The sequence below is a fragment of the Scophthalmus maximus genome, chromosome 15 (assembly GCF_022379125.1).
Source record: "Scophthalmus maximus strain ysfricsl-2021 chromosome 15, ASM2237912v1, whole genome shotgun sequence".
In the NCBI taxonomy this organism is placed as follows: Eukaryota; Metazoa; Chordata; class Actinopteri; order Pleuronectiformes; family Scophthalmidae; genus Scophthalmus; species Scophthalmus maximus.
The window spans coordinates 867,501-890,000 of record NC_061529.1 but is presented as its reverse complement, the minus strand read 5'-3'; the positions used below and the strand labels follow the sequence as shown (position 1 = coordinate 890,000).

General features: G+C 46.4%; 2 protein-coding genes and 1 long non-coding RNA gene across 5 annotated transcripts in view; 2 read left to right on the top strand and 1 right to left on the bottom strand.

Moving 5' to 3' along the window:
- The window catches only part of LOC118286489 (alpha-tectorin-like), a 475,374-nt gene that overhangs the window by 286,252 nt on the left and 166,622 nt on the right, over window positions 1-22,500 (top strand). The window lies entirely within an intron of this gene.
- Window positions 1-22,500, top strand: part of LOC118285709 (neuronal PAS domain-containing protein 3) — a 223,500-nt gene that overhangs the window by 66,495 nt on the left and 134,505 nt on the right. For both annotated transcript variants that reach the window (XM_035609487.2, XM_047337720.1), the window contains exon 3: window positions 21,526-21,770. In XM_035609487.2, the coding sequence (XP_035465380.2) occupies window positions 21,526-21,770 (245 nt within the window). The remainder of the gene's footprint in view (window positions 1-21,525; window positions 21,771-22,500) is intronic.
- The window catches only part of LOC118285721, a 4,275-nt gene continuing 777 nt past the window's right edge, over window positions 19,003-22,500 (bottom strand). The window contains exons 2-3 of the long non-coding RNA XR_007032209.1: window positions 19,188-19,549; window positions 19,003-19,081 (exon numbers count right to left, since the gene is read on the bottom strand). This is a non-coding gene — a long non-coding RNA (uncharacterized LOC118285721). The remainder of the gene's footprint in view (window positions 19,082-19,187; window positions 19,550-22,500) is intronic.

Sequence of the window (22,500 nt, the reverse complement as noted above, 5' to 3'; positions counted from 1 at the left end):
TTGAAAATGACACTTTCTTCTTCTTCTTTTCTTCTTTTCCTTGCTGTCGAGCGTTCAGCCGCAGCCTCTCCCCCCCTCCGTCTCTCTGATGACGCCCCCTCCGCACCTCGTCGATCCGTCCTCGTGACAGCAGACCCCTCCCCTCGTTGGACAGCCACCCACCTGTGGCACACGCGCATGTTTATTCACGTCAGAAACACCTCCCCGGTCCCCTGTTCCCGGGCCGTTGTTTACAGTGAAAGGATTTGACTCCCGGCTCGTCCTCGCCTGCCGCCTCCTCGGCTGCTGTCGCCCGCGGCTCTTTTCCTGCTTCGCCCGGGTTTCGTCACTGCAGCGACATTCTTCCCCCCGAGGACGACGCAGCGCTGCAGAGACGCAGACGCACGTGAACACGAAGCAACCTGTTGTTGTGCTCCACTGTGATGCCAATAGATGTGTGTGTGTGTGTGTGTGTGTGTGTGTGTGTCGATCCAGCTGTTGGCTGCTGCAGCAGTTACAGATTGACAGGCTGCAGCGGTCGCTGTTATTCATGAGCGTCTTTGCTTCATATTTCAGCCTCAATTAATAAACTCGAACATGCCTGTGAGGTTAGTGTGAAATATTAACAAGATCACTCACACACACACACACACACACACACACACACACACACACACACACACACACACACACACACACACACACACACACACACACACACACACACACATACATACACACGCGCGCGCGCGCAAAGTTTAGACGGTGGTGGTAAAGAGGTGAAGCAGGAAATTGAGGGATGGCCGAAGGAGAGAATTTACAAATTACTAAGACGATTATTTTAAGTAGTTGTCTTTTAATCTGTAAAATGTCAAAACCAGATAAAAAAAATGTCCATCACAGTTTGCCGTAGTTGAAGGAGTCGTCTGTAAATGTCGTGTCTCTTTTGACCGACAATCCGTATAAATGATCCACAGGAAGTGGTTCTGGTGTTTGATCCATGCGTTTCCTTCAAACTTTGTCTGTGCTTTTATAGTCATGTGACGTGTGTGTGTGTGTGTGTGTGTGTGTGTGTGTGTGTGTGTGTGTGTGTGTGTGTGTGTGTGTGTGTGTGAGTGAAAGATGTGAATACGACAGCACACACACACACACACACCAATGTATGCAAGTGTGCAGGAAAAGAAAAACACTCACACATCTGGCCTGTCTATCACACTGGATCAGCGACAGAGTGTGTGTGTGTCTGTTTGTCTGCGTGTGTGTGTGTGTGTGTGTGTGTGTGTGTGTGTGTGTGTGTGTGTGTGTGTGTGTGTGTGTGTGTGTGTGTGTGTGTGTGTGTGTTTGTCTGCGTGTGTGTGTGTGTGTGTTTGTCTGCGTGTGTGTGTGTATGTGTGTGTGTGTGTGTGTGTCTGTGTGTCTGCGTGTGTGTGTGTGTGTGTGTGTGTGTGTGTATGTGTGTGTGTGTGTGTGTGTGTGTGTGTGACAGCCAGTCACCTTGCAGGTCTGCAGCTCACGGCTGCATGAATAAACATGACTGCCTCTCCATATCCACTCCGCTGCACTCTGTTCTCTTCTATTCTGTTCTGTTCTGTTATGTTCTATATCTAAGTTCAGTAGTTTAAATTTAAAAAGACTAAGATTTCAAGTATTTCTCTGCGTTTTCATCTTGTTGACGTGTCTTTGCTTCGTCCTTCATCTGTTTTAATATGTCATCAGTGATATGAATGAGAGAGAGAGGGGGAGAGAGAGAGAGACCTGTTCATATAGATCATAAATACATCATTAAGTATAGACATAGATAACATGATAAATTATCATATCAAATACTACCAAATACTTTTAGACACATTAAAGTGGAAACCCATTTCCTTTTAATTGGCCAGAGGACCACGTTGTCCATACAATTTTGGCCATGTGGTGTATCATATGAATTCCCCATTATGGGGTTGTGGTGGTTATTGAGGAGGGGCTTGGGATGTTTCAGGGGGTGATGGGAAGGTTCTAGATGTCTGAAAGGGTTCTTCTACATCCTTGATAAGGGTCTGCAGGTCCTTTAGGAACTTTGGGGATCACTGAGGTCCTGGAGTTGTTGGTGAACCTTTAGGAGCTCCCAGGAGTTTCACCTTCAGAGGGTTTCAGGAAGGTTCTCGTGGTTCTTAAGAGGGATTGGATGCGTCCTCGAGGTGCTTTAACATCTCTGGGAGATTTTGCAGTGATGCGCGGAATGGAATAATTGATGGAGTGGATGCTGAATCAGGAAGACAGAAACTGTGGATGTCTTCAGCAGAAGTATTTATTATAAGGGCTCAATATTGAGGAGACTTCCGGTTCGCTACACAGATCAACAGGTTCACAGGGGGACGTCCCAAGACAGCCTGCCCATCCCCGGTCTCTGTAGTGGATTTAGTTTAGGGTAATGTCGTCATCTCCCCGTGACTATGACGCCTCGAGTGAGACTTCAGCTGCTCTCAGATTGTTTCGGCTTGACATAGATGAGATGACCTTGCTTGGTGCCAAGCAAGGTCAGGGAGGAGAGACGAAAATTCCTCAACACTGCGTTTGACAGTGTTCCTCCACCACCTTCAGAAAATCACCCGATGAGGGAACGTCGTTTGGAAGACTCCCTCCTGTGGCAGATCAATACACTTGAAGAGTTTTTGACAACAAGAACTGTAGAAATGTTCCAAATGATCAGAATTGAATTGTGATATTCAACATGTCAGTCCATCTTGAAGATGAGTTGGCGTGGTCCAAAGTTTGTTTCTGTGTTTGCTCCATTAACGAACCCTGACCATTAACTCCAGCAGCTCACCTGTCGTCTTCACACACACACACACACACACACACACCTCTGCCTTTGATTTCTGCTGCCGCCTTTCCTTTGATTCCGCGATCTGGAACTTTTAATTGGATTCAGGTTTCGCTCGCCTTGTTGCGCTCTCGGCCGTCGGAGGCTGTTGGGCGGTGAGGCGGGCGCAGCGCTGCCTGCAGTTAGCTCTTACTTACAAAGCATGCTGTTTTATTTTAATTATTTTTTGTTGGGAATAATTCATGGGTTTATTTTGTGAGCATGTGTTTGTTTATTTTTTTGATCTCTCTCCTGGAATGATAGATTCTTTAGGATATTTGAACCGTCAGCGTTCAACGCTGTGGATGAGTGGATCTGTAAGTCCCCAGACAACAAGGCACACCAAACATGAAAATGTATGATATGATGAGTTTGTATTTTTGGTGACCTAAGTGGTGTGATGGGATGCCTAATATCCTGGGTTTACGCTTTTTTCAACTCCTCCACTTTGAAACAACTCTACGTGAACCAAGAACCAAACCCCCTTTTTTAATCCAAGATGTCCCGCGACTTTAATCAGAACATTTACTGTGAAGGGAAGGAGGGAAAGGGAAGAAGGGATACGCGAAGACTGACGACAGTTTGAACAAAGACACACACACAGGCAGACAGACAGACAGACAGGCAGGCAGGCAGGCAGGCAGGCAGACAGACAGGGTCATCATCCAGTCCTGTGGAGATTCAGCTGTGAAAGTCGCCCTCAGATCGTCTCTGTCGTCAGAAGTCTATCTGTTCGCTGTGAGTGGGATCGACACGCTGCATTTAGAAACCTCTCTCTCTCTCTCTGCTCTTCCTCTACCTGTCACTCGCCCTCCATCTCCCCCTGTGATTGCCCCCCCCCCTCCTCCTCTTCCTCCTCCTTCTTCTTCTGCTCGGCAGGATCTCGGCCCTATTTCTTCCAGTTATGGTCCACTTGCCGCATGGGAAAGATTTAGCTGGCAATCCCCCTCTCAGATTGGGCTGGAGCGGCGGCGGGGGAACGCCGGGCTGAGCTGAGCCCAGACAAGATAGTAGTTAAAGAGCTACACCCCGGCTGAAGGCATTAATGTCAGAAAATGAGGTGTTTAAAAGTTCCACGCAGTCGGCGGCGGCGGCGGCGGCGTGGTACAGATTGTTCCTCAGATGTATGTGCAGAAGAAGCAGCGTACCAAACCAATCCATTTTACAATTCTGAAGTTTTAAAGACACATCTGTTATCAGCCACTTTCACAACACAGAATAGAAGTGTAGGAGTATAAGTAGCAGCAGAAGTACCCAAGATACTAATACAAGGACTAGCAACTACGGTATTAGCAGCTGTAGTTGTAGTATTAAAGATAGTAATAGTGTTAGCATTGTTTGTACCATTGTTAGCAGCATTGTGAGCAGTACCAGTAGGTACAGTAGTACTTGTTGTAATACCAGTGGTGTTGGCATTACTACTTGTACTACCTTTATTAGCAGTCGTAGTACTACCAGTGTCGTCAGACGTGTTAGCATCCAGTATTAGTCGTACTAAGTGTAGCTACAGTGGAAGTTGTGTTGTTGAATTAACAGTAGCAGTAATAGTAGTATTACCAGTTTTCAAAAAGTGTTAACAGCAGCAGTAGCATTCAGCAGTTTTGGCAGGACTGGAGTATTTGAGTGTGTACTGTCTGCAGTAGTTGTACCGGCAGTATTAGTGCAAGAGAATATCAAAAGAAGTGGTGCTAAGCATTATAACCAGGTAGCAGCAGTAGTTGGAGAAACCAAGTATTTGCAACAGTAGTAGTGCTAGTACTTGCAGTACCAGTTGTAGTAGTTTTATCTGTACTAGTCCCTACTGGTTGGTCTAGTAGAAGTATCATGAGTATTGCTGCTATTACCAATATTACCAGTGTCAATAGTGGTGGTAGCTTTAGCAGTTAGCAGTACTGCTAGCGTGATAAGCAGCCTTTGCAGTATCTGTATGTAGAAGTACCACCAGTAGCAGTACTGTTAGTGTGATGAGCAGCCTTAGCAGTATCTGTATGTAGTAGTACCACCAGTAGCAGTACTGTTAGCGTGATGAGCAGCCTTAGCAGTATCTGTATGTAGTAGTACCACCAGTAGCAGTACTGTTAGCGTGATGAGCAGCCTTAGCAGTATCTGTATGTAGTAGTACCACCAGTAGCAGTACTGTTAGCGTGATGAGCAGCCTTAGCAGTATCTGTATGTAGTAGTACCACCAGTAGCAGTACTGTTAGCGTGATGAGCAGCCTTAGCAGTATCTGTATGTAGTAGTACCACCAGTAGCAGTACTGTTAGCGTGATGAGCAGCCTTAGCAGTATCTGTATGTAGTAGTACCACCAGTAGCAGTACTGTTAGCGTGATAAGCAGCCTTAGCAGTATCTGTATGTAGTAGTACCACCAGTAGCTGTACTGTTAGCGTGATAAGCAGCCTTAGCAGTATCTGTATGTAGTAGTACCACCAGTAGCTGTACTGTTAGCGTGATAAGCAGCCTTAGCAGTATCTGTATGTAGTAGTACCACCAGTTTTTCCAGTCTGTGTCGTTCTCTGAAACCAGCTCGCAGGTTTTTACAGGTTTTATCGAGCAGCGTCCGAGCGAGGCAGACTTTTATAGAGTCCTTTTAATCACCGGCTCCTGCGTGTTTTACTGTGGCGGCAGCGGCATTAGCTGCGATTGAAAAACCCAACGGGCTGAGAAGCACGAGGAGGCGTTTTACCGGCCAGTTAAACGGACTCGGCAGATGAAAACACAGTCGCTCGTGGGCGAGTGGCTGATTTACAGTGTCGTTCTCGTTGTTAGGTAATTTACTAATTGGCTTCTGGTGTATAAGGCTGTATGGTGGCGTAGTGGTTAGCACTTGGTTCAAACCAACCAGGGCCTTTCTGTGTGGAGTTTACATGTTCTCCCCGTGTATGCGTGGGTTCTCTCCGGGTTCTCCGGCTTCCTCCCACAGTCCAAACACATGCAGAATGGAGTTGATGAAAACAATCTGGCATATTTAGGGGGACTGATATCTACAACTCCCCTAACAAAAGTATAACTGTGTATCTATATATAAAGATAAGGTGAAGAGTGTGGAGGAAGCCCGGAGTGGAGCCGCTGCTCCGTTACGGTAAAAGGAATCGGTTGTGGTGGTTGGGGCGATTTGTCAGTACCTCCGAGACCCGATCCCGCATAATGGGAAGAAAAGGGATGGATGGAAGTTAATAGTCTCTTTAATATCCTGATTCCCTGCACTGGGATCTGGTAACTTACCTTCCATATACTTCCACAACCAGCTCAATCTTATACTTGCCGGCCATGTGACCACGTCTGAACCCTCAGTCCACAATGTCCTCACAACCACAGAAAGACACATTCTGGAATAAATACTACCTGTAGCTGACACACACACACACACACACACACACACACACACACACACAACACACACACACATACACACACACACACCGTCTGTTCTAAATTCTTAATCATTGCTGGACAAAAGACACTTCCCCTCTCTCCTCTTTCAGTCTCTCTCTCTCTCTCTCCCTCCCTGCTGTTCTCTGTCAAGGTCTCTCGCCCAGTCCGTTTGTTCTTCCTGTGGGTGTATATAAACCTGTCCGGCTGACAGGGAACTCCCTCTGGAGAGCTGAGATCCCAGATGCTCTGCTGATGGGATGTCCAGTTAGTGAGCACGCATGCATGCACACACACACACACACACACACACACACACACACACACACACACACACACTTACACATACACACACGCACACACGCGCACACAAACACACACACAGGTTTATTCATTCATCTGCGTGTCACACGTGGACACACAGTTTGACCATCATGTCTTCATTCAAGGACGAGCGTCAGACACCAACACACACACACATGCACTGACACAGACACACACACACACATGCACTGACACACAGACACACACAGACACACACAGACAGGTCCATCTGGCCAGGAGAGGTGGTAATGTGTCTGTGGGGCGGGAGGCCGGCTGTGTTTGTTGGACGCTTCAGCGAGTCCGCCAGGTCCTGCCATGATTAAGAACTCAAACTCACCCCTGTGTGTGTGTGTGTGTGTGTGTGTGTGTGTGTGTGTGTGTGTGTGTGTGTGTGTGTGTGTGTGTGTGTGTGTGTGTGTGTGTGTGTGTGTGTGTGTGTGTGTGTGTGTGTGTGTGTGTGTGTGTGTGTGTGTGTGTGTGTGTGTGTGTGTGTGAAGGAGAGAGAGAGGGAATGAAAGGGAGAGATAATTAAAATGCCAACAGATCTTTGCTGCCTGATCCTGATCCAGACAAAGAAATGAACTTCTTCTGTTAAGTGAGAGAAGTTTTATTCACCATGCATGGTTTTCATCACGGTCGCCCGCTGGTGTCTGGCTGCAGTACAGGTCCTAAGCCCCGCCCCCTCCATGTCATGTGAGGTCGTTCTCATCACTGATGTTTGTTCATGTTTCTGATCACTTTGCTTCTCATCAGTTAGTTGATGATATAATAAACAGGGCTGAGACGCCATGATTGACAGCTGACTCGTGATTGGTCGAGAGCGTGTGCGAGATATTTTAATGTCATTTTAGTACAGCGGGAGGGGAAGCAGAGACGCGTTGTCCATCTTTGTTTACGGTCTGTGATCCAGATTTAACTTTCACGATTTTAACTTGAAGCCACATTGATGAGAAACACTGCGAGTTCCCTCGGAGCGTTCTGGAGCCTACAGCTTGTCCCTGAATGTCCAGTTGAGCCCCGTGTGGCCCGGCCCGGCTCGGCCCGGCTCGGCCCAGGTTCTGGTTCCTCAGGCTGGCTGGTGTCGCGGCGTCTCGGTGCAGCTCCCTGCTCACGCACAGACTGTGAGTGTGAGGAGCTCAACGCTGTTCAAGTTAATTGCAGCAACAAAAGAACAAGAAGTGTTTATGTAAATCATCCTCCTCCCCCCTCCCCCTCCCCCTCTCCATCGCCCTCTCCTCTCATTCAGTCAGTCAGTTGTTCAGTCAGTATTTCCTTCACCTCTCTATCGGCTGCTCATTTCTTTTTATGACCTGCAATAGAATCACAATACGATCGATATGTGTGAGAGAGAGAATATGAATAGTGATTAGAGGCTCTGATAAGTGACACTTCCTCTCGGCGCAGGCTTTTATCGCCACACACACACAGAATGATATCTAGCTCTGTTACCGGGTGTAATTTACAAGCCTGTATATGGACGTGTGTGTGTGTGTGTGTGTGTGTGTGTGTGTGTGTGTGTGTGTGTGTGTGTGTGTGTGTGTGTGTGTGTGTGTGTGTGTGTGTGTGTGTGTGTGTGTGTGTGTGTGTGTGTGTGTGTGTGCGTTTCATCACATCAATCTTGACAAATCAACTCTTCTCCCTCCAAATCGACTCCCTCTCTCTCTCTTTCTTTCCGCTCACTCACTTCCTTTCTTCCTTTCTTTCTTTCTTGTGAGGGTTATCGACACCGGCAGCAGCAACAAACACAGCGGCGGGAGGGGAAGTTGGGCTTGGAAAGAGAGAGCGAGGTGCAGGACGGCAGGAGAGAGAGAGAGGGAGGGAGGGAGGGAGAGCGTGCTGCGAACTGCATCCAGCATCAATTATTCATCTTTCTGTTGCTGCGTACAAACGAGGTCTCTGGCAGCGAGGACGACGCACACAGGGCAACTGTGGAAGCAACTGTGGAGCCTACAGACGCATCAGAAGACGAGTGAAGTGGAGAAGAGACTAAATTAAACTGGTGGCTGATGGAACAATGGCAGGGCGAGTCAGACACAGCGGAGACATGAACCCCGGACAGAGCTTCACAGGTCATATGTGACCAACGCGGCGGGCGACTGTGAGCTCACACCTACAGGAACGACTCCGGAGCCGTCTGAGGCGTCTTCGTCGAGCCGCGGGACCTGGCTCTTTCTGCAAGACAGCAGAAAGAGTTTGTGTTCCCACTCATCAACGCGTCCTCTCGCTCGCTCACGTGGACTCACTCCGAGCAGATTATACGAGAGGGCCTGGGCACAGGAAGGAAAGTTCAGGAGAATGTCCGGAGCAACATCGTCGACGTCGGGAGAAGTTCACGAACGGCATTTTGGTTAAAGACAAAGATTGTCAGATATCTTACATGTAACATGGCACTGAAACTGTTTCTTTAAAGCTCCAGTGTGACATATTTAGAAGAACTTATTCACAGAAGTTGAATATATTGTCCATAACTCTGTTCATATATGTTAAATATAGTTCCATGAGGTGGACCGACCTCCGTGTGAGTCTCATGTTTCTACATCGTGTTGAATACGCTTGTTGAACTAAACGCTCCAGAACACGTCGCGTTCACGTTGAATTTTCAGACGCTGCCGGGAACAGGAAGTGGAATCGGCGGTGCGCCACCATAAAGTGTCCCCTGTCGGTCGCTCAGTTGGTTGTGGTTTACAACTCTACCACCAGATGACGCCAGAAAAGTAAAAAAATGACACACTGGGGCTTTGAATCTGTCCATATCAGTCTGAACTAGAACGACCCTCAGTAGACATATGATGAGTGCTTTTGAAACATCTTGGCTTTAGGTTTACTGACGCCTCCTGTGGTATAGATCAATATGTGAAGAGATCATTTCCTTTAAAAAGATCAGATCAGACATCAGATCTTTGAAATTCTTTCCAAGACCTTGTGAAAACATCTTCACTCGTGTGGACGAATTGTTTCTGTCCTTGAAATGTGCTCACCAACGTCTCAGGCTCCCAAGAGCTGGTGGAACATGCAAAAGAAGAGAAGATACATGTATAATTATTAACCAAAATCACATTTTGCAGTGTTGTTCAATCGAGGAGAAGTGTTGTTTTTGACCAGGGCTCTTGGTCAGAAGTTGAACTGGAGCAAACTTTGGTTTGCTCGATTCTTGATTTGTGTTCGACTCCATACGAAGAAATGAATCGGAAAGAGCAAAGCAACGAAGGAGACGAGAGAAAGATCCTTCTTCTTTGTGTTTACCTCATCTATAATAGATGAAGTTGAGTGGTGTGTGTTCGGTGTGTGTGTGTGTGTGTGTGTGTCTGTGTCTGTGTCTGTGTGTGTGTGTGTGTGTGTATGTCTGTGTGTGTGTGTCTGTGTGTGTGTGTGTGTGTGTTCGGTGTGTGTGTGTGTGTGTGTTTTCGGTGTGTGTGTGTGTGTGTGTGTTCGCTGTGTGTGTGTGTGTGTGTTCGGTGTGTGTGTGTGTGTGTGTGTGTGTGTCTGGCCTCAGCACCAGGCTGTTGTAACCTGCTTTGATCCATCACAGCGAGGGCGGCTGGCAGCGCGGCGCCCGACAGATGATCGCAGGGTGTTGTTGGCGTGGTTGTACGGTGTAAATAGCGAGGTGCAGGTAAACCGCGAGGCTTCAGGTGTGTGTTGCCATGTTCTCAGCGCCTGAGTTCTTCTGAAAAGCAAAAGGGAGGATTATCTAAGCTCTGAAAACATTGTTTTCTCTTTGTGTTGGTGTTTGCGGTTATTAATTCCATTAATTTACCCTTCTTGTGATCCCCGTGTGATTTGACGTCCACTTCCTTTTCCCTTGTGTCTCCTTTTTACTATGAAATGCGACTTCCAGAAACCCAAAGTCTTGCTCAAATATTTGTGACGAATGCTGAGATATCGCAGCAACGTGAACACTTTTATAATCGGTCCAGAGATCGTCAGACATGGAAAGACGGAGGAGCCGCTAAGAAGAATATAACCTTTATAAAGTCTTGAAACCCTCAAGGAGCATGTTTTTGCTATCGCTACATAGGCTATGTTAGCATTAGCAGCCGTTTGCTCACGAATCCTCAAGAAACGCTGTGAGTTCATCGTCGAACTTCCGTCCTTTACTAACCAAAAGCAACGCTGGTGTTAGCTCCTGTTTGCTCCTGTTGCTGTAATGTCTTTGCCTCTGCTGAGCCTAGCGTGCTAACCAGTTAGCCCCAGCCTGAATCGCTACTCGGCGCTAGCGAGTCACGGTCGTCCAGTTTGCCCTGAAGATGCCGTAGTGCCGCTCAGACGAAGAATTGAAATGATAATGGCTTGTTGAGACCTTGTAGCACCTGGTAAGGACGCGCTAATTCTAACACAACCACGATCTGTCCCAGAAGCTAACCGAGAAGTTTCTGTACCTAAAATGAATCAAAATGTGACCATACATGTAAAGATTTTTTAATTTTACAATTTTTTTGCAACTTGCCAGTTCACTCTGCATGTTCATCATTGAAGCACTGACAACAAATGTCCAGTAGGGGTGCTGTTACAGGAGACGCTCCTTGAGGGTACAGGTAAAGAACCTTCGTCCAGTTAGACATATTTTTTATTATAAAACCCTCAAATCATATGAGTTTTGTGTTCAGATGGTTAATATCAGGGTGATGACATCCTGCTGCAGGTAGTGTGTGTGTGTGTGTGTGTGTGTGTCTGTTGTGTCACTACACAGGTGTGTCTGAAAGTGTGTGTGTGTGTGTGTGTGTGTGTTTGTGTGCTAGATGTTGGAAAAAAGGCGAGTGGTGGAGGCCAAAGGTATGTTGTTCTGACTCTGCTGCCAAACTAATTAGCTCTGTCGAGCAGCGAGGCCTGTGGAGAGGATACACCACATCGTGTGTGTGATATTCTGCCAAAACACCTTTTTTATGCTCCTCGTGCACACAAAGTACATAAACACCTCGAGCACACAGATGAAAAGACCAACACACACACACACACACACACACACACACACACACACACACACACAGAGAGAGAGCGGCGTCCCTCTGTCAGGTCCTGACTCCGTCTCGGCCTGTGATGCTTCCGTCTTGTTATCCGAGGCCAAAGGTTCCGCGTCACTCTGCTCAGTTTGCGTTGCACGTTCGTTCACTCGCTTAGCTTGAAAGTTCAGAGAAGAAGTTTGATACCGCTCTCATGTACAAGATGCATCATGAGTTGATGTCAGCTTAGCATGGCTATGTGTATATGTGTACATATGTATATATATATATATATATACCAATCAAACTGCTACTTTTAAGAAACTAAAAGCTCTCAGTTCTTGTTCCAGCGCTGCAGATCAGGATTTGGTCCCATGAGTCATTTGAATAAAGGTTTTGTAAGACAGGGACACGCAGTGCTGCCCTGCCAATGAGAACCACACATCAGGAAGTCTTTATTAGAAGGTGAGAGAAGAGAGGGAACGGATGAAGGGTGGGTGAGGAAGAAAGAAAGAAAGAACAGGAAAAGAGGGGGAAGGGGATGGCAGACAACAGGAAGGAAGAAAAGAAAGAGGGAGAGCCGGGAATGAATTGAAATATGACAAATAAAAGAGAAACAAGGTTGAAAGTGCAAGGAACAGAGGCACAGGAAGTAGTGAGAAAGAGAGGAGAGGAGGGGATGAAGGGATGGAAGAAGAGAAGGGCCCACGACAGAAGGAAGGAAGGAAGACTGCAAAGTTAGAATAGGAAAAAAAGGTATGGAAGGAGATAAAATGAGATGATGAGGATGAAGAAGAAAACAACAAGAGGGACGGAGAGTAGGAGATGGGGAGGAGGAGGAGGAGGAGGATGATGGAGGTTGTCAGGGGAGGAAGGCCCATTCACTGTCTGCTGGCTGTCAGCCAGAGAGGAGGAGGAGAGAGTTGTTTCTTTGTTTGAAGGTTACAGGAGGACAAGGAGGGAGAGAGGGAGGAGGTGATGGAGACAAAAGAGAGAGAGAGAGGAGGAAGGATCGCACTGAGAGGAAGAAGAGAAGCCGAAGAAATGATAAATACATGAAGAGAAAGAAGTGTTCAAGTAATTTTGTGTCTCCAAGGTGGTAGCAGCTTTTATACCATTAACACCGCAGTGTGTGTGTGTGTGTGTGTGTGCGTGCGTGCGTGCGTGCGTGCGTGCGTGCGTGCGTGCGTGCGTGCGTGCGTGCGTGCGTGCGTGCGTGCGTGTGTGTGCTCTCCTGCCAACTCTTTAACGAGGGACCGCTGCTAATTTCAGAGCTAATACTGAACTGTTCCACTCCACTGAACCCGGGAGGAGGAGAGAGGGAAGGAGAGGATGTAAGGACATAGGTGAAAGGAGAGAGAGAGAGAGAGAGATGAGAGGAGACAAAAGGAAAGGAGGGGAAGCAAGGACGCAAGATAAAAGACTAGAGAGAGAAATGAAGTGGGGACGTAGGAAAGCAAATGGGAGATGGACATGGAGATGGAGAGCACAATGGAGTGAGGAGCAGAGGAGATGAAGGAAACACAAAAGAAGAGAGGATGGAGGGGGTTACAGAAGGGAGGAGAGGAGTGGTGGGAGGAGGGTAGGAAAGGAGAACAGAAGAGGAAGGACACTGGTGGAGGAAATGGGGGAGGACAAAAGACAAGATGAGAGGAGGGAAGTGGGAGACATGGGATGGAAGGAGAAGACCGGATGAAAGAGGGGATTAGGTAAGGAGGTAAGGACATAGGATGGCAGACCAGTGTAGGAGAAAGGACAAGAGGTAAAGACAGAGAGGGAGGAGGAGAAGGGAAGGACAGAAAAGGGAAGGAGCGAAGGACATAGGTAGGAGGCAAGGAGGAGATGAGAGGAGGATAAGGGTACAGGGGGATGAAGATGAGAGGGGGAGGGCAAGGGGAAGAGAAGAAAAGATGGAGGAACTAAGGTAATAAGGATGTAGGAAGGACGGAGACAGTAGGGAGACAAGGTAGGACACATGAGGGAGGGGGGAAGAGAAGGAAAGCAAGGAGGTGCATGAACGGGTGGCGGGGAGGTGAAAAGATAAAAGAGCAGTGGAGGAATGAAAGAGGAGAAAGAGGAGGAGGAGAGAAACGGGATGAAGTAAGAAAGAGCGAGAGAAGGGGAGAGGGTGAGTTCAGAGGAGGTGAAGATGATTAAATTGTCCTGTGCAGCTGTCACCTCCAGTTCTTCTTACATCGCTCTTTCATCATCCCCCTTTTCTCTATCGCTCTGCCCCTTCACAGCATCTGTGATCTGCCTCTCTCCGTCCGTCAGCCGCCGTCTTTGTTTCCCACGTCTGACCTCTGACCCCTGACCTCCGACCTCCGAGGTGCGACCCATCAGTGATCTGTCCGGTGGTAGTTACTGAGGCCTCGGTGAAGGAAGCGATGTCACAGTTTGTGTGAAAAGAAGAAAAAAATGAAAATGAATCCCAACTGAGATGGTGACACACGGGGAGATCGCACCATCGCGCCATTTCCTTGACCCCTGAAATCTAAAATTCATGCTACCAGTTTTCAAATTTGAAGCCTTCCTAGAACCACAGCAGCTTCAATACATAGCTAGCTTGCTAGCTTTTTTTTTATTTTGGCAGTTGGGTTCAAAGATGGACGACATGACGGCTAACAAAAGTCGAGTCAAGTCCCGTGGACACAGTTGCTAGGCAACGGATGTCCGATGCTCACATTTGCCTCCTTGTCTAGAAGCCGCGGACGCTCACGGTTTACCAAGCTAGCAGGCAGATTCCACGCAGACTCCGCCATTTCAGAACATGTTAGCAAACGTGTTGCAACTCAGAGGTTTCAGGAAGTTACGAATTCGTGACCACCACAAGAGGGCGGGCCATTAAAATGAACTCTTGTCATGAACAAGATAAACGCAACTCGAGGCATCAGTTAGCGACGTCGGCTAGCTCACTTGCTTTTTAACTAGCTACTTTAGCCCAGTAAGGCTAGCTTATCGTTGCTAGTATGTACATAAAAGTTCCAACTTGTTTTTTCTTTGTAATTTCCTTTTAGTTTTTTTATGTCATGTTTTGGAAGACTTATATAAATCTGTATTTGATTCTCTGGTAACTTTATTTAAAACTGTTTCACAAGCCTCAAGTGTAAAATTAAAGTTATGGAGCGTTATAATAACAGCGAGGAAAGATCAGATGCATAAATATGACTTTTGACTTTGTCATTTGTTTACCTGAGACCTTTATAACGATAATGGTAAAAAAAAAAAAAAATGGCTGATTTCCAAGCTTCATAAAACAATTCTTACATCATGAATTACATTTTTTTTAAATTTCTCATTAACATTAAGTTTTGTGTCTTTGTTTTTTTTTCATTAATCATTTTTTATGGTTGAATCCTAAAACCCCATCACTGACAACATGGCTCCCAGTAATTTGCCGCCCTGCGTTTTACTCTTGTCGGACTTTGTCCCTGATTCATGTTACTATTCATCTCCAGTAATTAAAACCCCTCGTCTCATATCCATAAAATTCACATTACTACCCCATAATGTTCCTTATCATATTAGTCATATGAGCTCCGCTTAATTGTGCGACGTTGTGCATTAATGAATCCGAGCATTAAAAGTTTCCTTCCACGGGAGATAACTGCTGTTGTGAAATTAAATTACAAAATGTCCGGAAGCTACAAAATTACTTTATAAATATTCAGTGAATAAATTATGTCACTGTTTAAATGAAAAGGGACGTTAACAGGGAAATTTAAAAATATATATTTGTTTGACTAAATTAATTTTTAAAACCACAGAAAAGATTATCGATCGAAATATTAAAGTGTGGTGTCAGAAGAATACAATGGATACACTGCATATAGGAGGTGTTATGGCAAAAGATTAACAGAAAACAAAATTTATAGGAAGATTTTACAAAAAAGCATGATTTTTTTTGTAGAAAAATTAATCTCATCATTAAACGACAGTAAAAAAAAATAGATGAAGATTTGTGATACAAATAGATGAATGTAAATATGTTAATTATGAAAATGATCCCGAAATAGAAAGGAGTAAACGTGTGGCATGAAAAAATGCATTCTCGTTCAAAAAATTTCTTTGCACATTTTACAAAAGTGACAAATAAGCTAATGTAAAAATATATTTTTCAGTTTTACCAAAATTTTCATTTATAGGATTTTTGACACTATTTATCTTCCGTACATAAATATATATTATGGACCTTCTGCTCTGTATTTCCATTGTGAGTCAACTGAATGACAATGTGTGTGTGTGTGTGTGTGTGTGTGTGTGTGTGTGACGCTGTCCAGCGGCTAACAGGATTGTAGCTAACAGGATGGAGGAGCTGTGATGCTGCTATGAGACCATCAACACGACTCTCCACTCGCCGAATGATGTGTGTGCGTGTTCGTGTCGGCGCCTCACTCTGGCCCCGCCTCCACCAGTGATGTCATTGTGTTCTTACCGGGAGGTCACCGGCGACGCACGCGCGTGTGTGTGTGTGTGTGTGTGTGTGTGTGTGTGTGTGACTCAGAGGTAAACTGGCGTGCTTGCTGTCATGCTCGGGTTGATGCTAAAGCAGCGTGGCGGCAGAAATTGGTAAAACAGATAGACGGTGTGAAACAACTGCAGGACATTTTCCAAAATGTCTCTATCAGAGAGAGAGTGTGTGTGTGTGTGTGTGTGTGTGTGTGTGATATTTCTTATTCCTCTGAACCGTAAAGCTCCGTTGTTGTTTAAAACCTATTACAAACACGTCAGTGAGTCGACTGTTACGCTTGGTGACAAGTTCCTTCATCACCATGAACACACACACACACACACACACACACACACACAAATACTCACTACAGCAACAAATGTTGATTAATCCTCTGCCGTAAATAGTCTCTGGCAAATACACTAGTTCCTCCTGTTTGTTTGACTCAGTACTTTACCTTCTTCTTCTTTTCCTCTTTACATCCCTCCCTCTCTTTCTCTCCCTCTTTCTCTCTCTCTCCCTCCTCTCGTCGCATCTCTTCACACGCTCCTCTTCATATTTTCCCTCTCAGTCGTTCTTCTTTTTGCTCGTCTGTAATCGGCCTCATGTCTCCCTTTCTCTTTTCATGCTCTTGTTCCCTCTCTCTCTCAATCGGTTCTCTGTGGGAGTTCATACTGATCCCTCCATCACTACAATCCTACTGGAGGGTGATTAGCCTTGTAATGATACTGTGTGTGTGTGTGTGTGTGTGTGTGTGTGTGTGTTCAGCTGCAGGAGGTGAAGGCAGGGTGGATCACACACACACACACACACACACACAATTATCACACACTTATCAAACTTATTGTAAGATTCAGTTTTTATGATTAAATTTGAAATCCGACGAGTGTCGTCTTCTGCAGAGGCTAAAGGTCACGTTCCTGAACGCAACCATCTTTGTCTCGTACGTGATTATAAGTCACATAAGGTTTTAAACCTTTGTTTTTATTTGTACACGAGAGACATTTTGCTCTCGAAGTCATGACGACACAAATATAACAAGAATAAACAGTTTCTTCAAAAACTCTTTCTTCCTGTTTTTCCTCTTTTTCCCTCAACTGGACAAAAAGTCACAGTCTCCAACAACACACACACACACACACACACACACACACACACACACACACACCTTAGTGATGACCTATAGGACTTCATTGTCCTCCCTCACATTTCTCTTCAGTGAACTCTCGGTTGCTCTTTTCTCTCTTTCGCACTGATCAGTGATCACACACACTCACACACACACACACAGCGAGCAGCTGTGTCATCGCCATGGCGATGTCAGCAGGCGGGGCTTAATCCAAAGTGACACTTGTTCTCTGCCTTCCTTTCCCATCGCCATGGAAGCAATTACCCTCCTCCTCAAGGGCCTTTTGTCTCAGTGTGTGTGTGTGTGTGTGTGTGTGTGTGTGTGTGTTTTCTCTCTGGTTCTCGTCCTCCCCGGAGTTGACGGGGTGGAACCTTGGCTTCAGGTCACTTGATTGGCTGAATTGAAAGACAGGGAGAGAGAAGGAGGGAGGAAGACGAGAAGGAGAGAGAGAAGGAGGGAGGAAGACGAGAAGGAGAGAGAGAAGGAGGGAGGAAGAGGAAAAGGAGGGATGGAGAGGGAGAAGGAGAGAGAGGGAGAGACTCTTCATCTTCCTCTTCCTCCGTCAGGTTCAACTTGTGCGTCAGTAGAAATTGAACTTCTGCTCCAGATGTTTTTATTATTAAAATGTAAATGAAACCACTTCCTCTTCATTCAGGACGATGGACTTGTTGGTTTAGATTAAAACAGGAAAAAGGAGCTGGTCACTATCTTCTCTCCCTCAGCGCCAACGACCAGCGGGCGGCAGATAAAAATGGAAATGAACAATAAGCAACATAAATCAAAGGGACTGACGCGGACGCGAGGAAACAGCAGCGGAGAGGAAAGTAAAGTAAAGTTCACGAGGTTCTCGCCACTTCACTGTCACGCGCCGCCTCGCTCGACATGTCTGAAGTCGTCCCACTGAGACGGATGCGACATACCGTTGTTTTGAAGGCATTATTAGCCATATTGCAACGAGCTAGCTTAGCGTCGGCCAGTTAAAACTCTGTGTGTGTGTGTGTGTGTGTGTGTGTGTGTGTGTGATGACTATCAGCGGTCAGGACCTCCACAGATTTCCCCCGTCGGCCACCGGGCAGCATTTATTTTTTTATCTCCATCCTTCATCTCTCTCTCTTCATGTTGCTCCCGTGTTTCTCTTTATCGCACCAAACACGTTTTTCTTATTAATTTTCTTTTTAAATAATATTCTTCCTCTCCGTCTCAGTTTGTCTTCTGTTGATGGACGAGCCGCTCGTGTAAACAGAAGCTCTGATATCACAGAATCTCAGAACGGGACATTTAAACAGAGGAATATAAAATTGAATTTTGCACGAACGTGAATTTGCTTCAGCCTCTCGGGAAAGTTACGACTCATTGGGACGTAAATGTATTCGTGAGTAACTCTGAACGAACACAATGGATTCGTTGCTGCTGGATGATCAATATTTCGTGCAGGATGATTTTTTTCTTTACATGTTTTTTGAGCGATTGTGTTTTTTAAAATTAAATATAAAACTGACATTTTTTCAGTGTACTCAGCATCTAGACAAGTTCATTCTACACACGACTGGTTTCAAAGTCAAAAAAAAAGCAAAAAAAACTACAACTTCCATCATCCCACACTTTACTGTCCTTTGCTACTGTTCTGACTGAGACGCCCCCTGGTGGTAGAAAACAACACGTTGCTGTTAGTTTGCCTGGTCGGCCTCTCCTGATGATGCACCTCTGCTCCGTCTGCGACTCGTCTCTGTGGGAGGAGCTCCAACAGACGCCGAATGTCACATGACTGATAGTCAGTTTGACCTCCAATTGACCCGGAGTGTGAAACCTTGACCTTCACACACACACACACACACACACACACACACACACACACACACACACACACAGAAACACGTATATTTTCCTTCCAGCTGACAAGCTCTTTAAAAAGCCATCGACCCACCTCGCTGAACTTTACAACCAGACACACACACACACACACACACACACACACACACACACACACACACACCTTGCCTGCCACTAGATGCTGTTTAAAACACCATCAAGTCACCAAGCTGAACTTTACAACGCGGTTTCACACACAGTGTTGTGAATATAAAAATCAGTGGAACAATATTTTCTAATTAAGATTCATACTTTTTCTTTTCGCTCGTGACTCACCGTCTCTGATTCAAATGAAACTTTATTCATATCGTGCCTGAAGTGCAGAGTTGTAACAGATGACATCTTGATGATGAAAATAGAAAAGATTATGAACAATTACAATCTGAGATGGGAAAAAACTGAACATGACATCTGATGGTTTGTAGCTGCAGTCGGAGGAAACACGGGAAACATGACGGGAGTTTAACTTTCAAATCATTTAATAAGAACGTGAAGAAAATATTCAGATTAAAGAAATTATTCCTCTCATCTCCTCTTGTCTAGTCTGTCCTCATCTCTCTCTCCTCTCTTCCTTTCTTCTCCCATCATCTCCTCTCCTCTCTTCCTCTCCTCCACTTGCTGTTTGTTCTCCCTGATAACTAAATGACAAACAGTATGAAAATGATATTCTCTGCATGATGACAGCCATTTTTCATCTGTAGCCCTTAAAGAAAACTCCTCCTCCTCCTCCTGTTTGTCTGCTCTATCCCTCCATCTCATCCCTCTCCTCCTTTTCTCACCTCCCCCTTTTATTCCTCCAACACTTTTTCTCCGGCATTTTTTTTTTTTGCTCAGGCAAAATTAATCACCTGTCTTTGTGTGTGTGTGTGTGTGTCTGTGTGTTGTTTGTAGCGTGTGTGTTGTTTGTTGTGTGTGTGTGTGTGTGTGTGTGTGTGTGTGTGTGTGTGTGTGTGTGTGTGTGTGTGTGTGTGTGTGTGTGTGTGTGTGTGTGTGTGTGTGTGTGTGTGTGTGTGTGTGTGTGTGTGTGTGTGTGTGTGTGTGTGTGTGTGTGTGTGGCCGGCAGGAAGCCCACAGAGGTTTTTAGCAGCTGATTTATTGCAGAGTTAATTCATAACGGCATCCGATGATGATGAGAGGCTGCGGGAAAGTATGGTCGTCAATGTTGTTGTTGAAGGGTGAAAGAAAGAGAGGGAGGATAAACAGAGCGGCGCTTTGGTGTAAATTAATAGAGTGGAAAGTGACGGAGAGGAGGACGGAGGAGAAGAGCGAGTGTGGAGGAATGAAGGGATGAAGGGAAGGAGATGAAACAGGGAAACTGGGAAGAAGATCCTGCGAGGTTCGATCGAAACGCTCGGACACTGCGTCCATTAATCTGCTGGACATATCATCTCTCCTCCTCCTCCTCCTCATGTCTCTGCCTCCTCCTTCTCTTCCTCTTTCTCCTCCTCCTCCTCATGTCTCTGCCTCTCCTCCTCCTCCTCTTTCTCCTCCTCCTCTTCCTCATGTCTCTGCCTCCTCCTTCTCTTCCTCTTCCTCATGTATCTGCCTCTCCTCTTTCTCCTCCTCATCCTCCTCATGTCTCTGCCTCTCCTCTTCCTCCTCCTCCTCCTCTTCCTCATGTATCTGCCTCTCCTCTTCCTCCTCCTCCTCCTCATGTCTCTGCCTCTCCTCCTCCTCCTCCTCTTTCTCCTCCTCCTCTTCCTCATGTCTCTGCCTCCTCCTTCTCTTCCTCTTCCTAATGTATCTGCCTCTCCTCCTCTTTCTCCTCCTCCTCTTCCTCATGTCTCTGCCTCTCCTCCTCTTCCTCTTCCTCATGTCTCTGCCTCCTCCTCTTCCTCTTCCTCATGTCTCTGCCTCTCCTCCTCTTCCTCTTCCTCATGTCTCTGCCTCCTCCTCTTCCTCTTCCTCATGTCTCTGCCTCTCCTCCTCTTCCTCTTCCTCATGTCTCTGCCTCCTCCTCTTCCTCTTCCTCATGTCTCTGCCTCCTCCTTCTCTTCCTCTTCCTCATGTATCTGCCTCTCCTCCTCTTTCTCCTCCTCCTCCTCCTCCTCTTTCTCCTCCTCCTCCTCCTCCTCCTCATGTCTCTGCCTCTCCTCCTCTTCCTCTTCCTCATGTCTTCTCACTGTGAACTCTTCTTTTTTTCTGTCAGATTCTGTCCTCCTCCCTCTTTCCTCCGACTCGTCACTTCCTCGTTCCTTTAACTTATTTTACCTTCCTCCTCATCCTCCCTTCCTTCCTTCCTTGGATAAACATATTCCTCCCTTGTCCTCTTTTCCTCTTCTTCTTCTTCTTCTTGTCATCCTTATTTTCCTTTCCCAACCCACCTCTCCCATCTTCTCTCTTTCTGTCCTCACTCCATCTGTTCTGCTGCAGATTCAGCCATTTTCTCTTCTCTTCTTCCTCATCCCTTTCCCTCCCTCTCCTCCTTCCTAACCCGCCGTCTCGCCTCCTCCTCCTCCTCCTCATTTTCCACTGTTTCATCCTCCTTTACTCTTCATCTTCCCGACGCTCCCTCGTCCTGTTCCCTGCAGTCGTCGACCACCTACAGCGACTCTTCACCTTCTACGTAAGGTCCTCATGTTTGTTTTCTGTCTTCCCCCCCGACCCCTCGCAGGCTGCAGGCCCTGCGGAAGGAGAAGTCACGCGACGCGGCGCGGTCGCGGCGCGGCAAGGAGAACTTTGAGTTCTACGAGCTGGCCAAGATGCTGCCGCTGCCGGGCGCCATCACCAGCCAGCTGGACAAGGCGTCCATCATCCGGCTCACCATCAGCTACCTGAAGATGAGGGACTTCGCCAACCAGGGGGACCCGCCGTGGAACCTGCGCATGGAGGGGCCGCCGCCCAACACCTCGGTCAAAGGTAGGGGACGGACGCACGTGGGCGGGGCTTCAGAGACAGGATGTGGGTTTCAAACTGCTTTGTTCCGTAATGGTGCGTTCACAGCAAACGCAAAGTTTTTGCGCGATGAGATTCCGTACAAAGTCGGTGCTAAGACGCTCAAATTGGGCGTCGCAAATAACGTGAGGGTGCGAAATTCTCATCCTTCTCTTCACGTGTCGCAGCGTCACAAAGCCGATCGGCGGTGAGATCCTCCCTGCTCACCGTGGTGAGACCAGACGCCCTGACGCCGTTTCAGGAATGGAGATAAGGAGATTGTTAAAATTAGGAGTTTTGCTTCGAAAGCGATTCAAACATGATTTTTGTTCCTTTCAATCTTCTTCCGAGGATCCGTCACACGGTCGTCGTCGTCTTAGTCCATAGAATTACACTTCGTTCTTTTCTGGTCATGTTCTTCTGTCGTTTTTCTTTATATCTTCTATTGTAACAGGTCATTGTTTTTTAACAAGAGATTAATTGTCATTATCTATAAATCCTAGTAATAATACTCACTGAACCCCCCCCCCCCCCAAAGATTCAGTAAACTGTCTCAAAATGTTAAATCATCAGTTTCAAAAACGTGTAAATCAAAGCTTGAACGTGACTCTGCTCCGACTGCTTGATCGATTTTCGCCTAATTGTTTTCTCTAATAAATGTTCTTCACAGTTTCTCAGTCTCATCGTTGAAATAATCCACATCGACGGCTTCAGT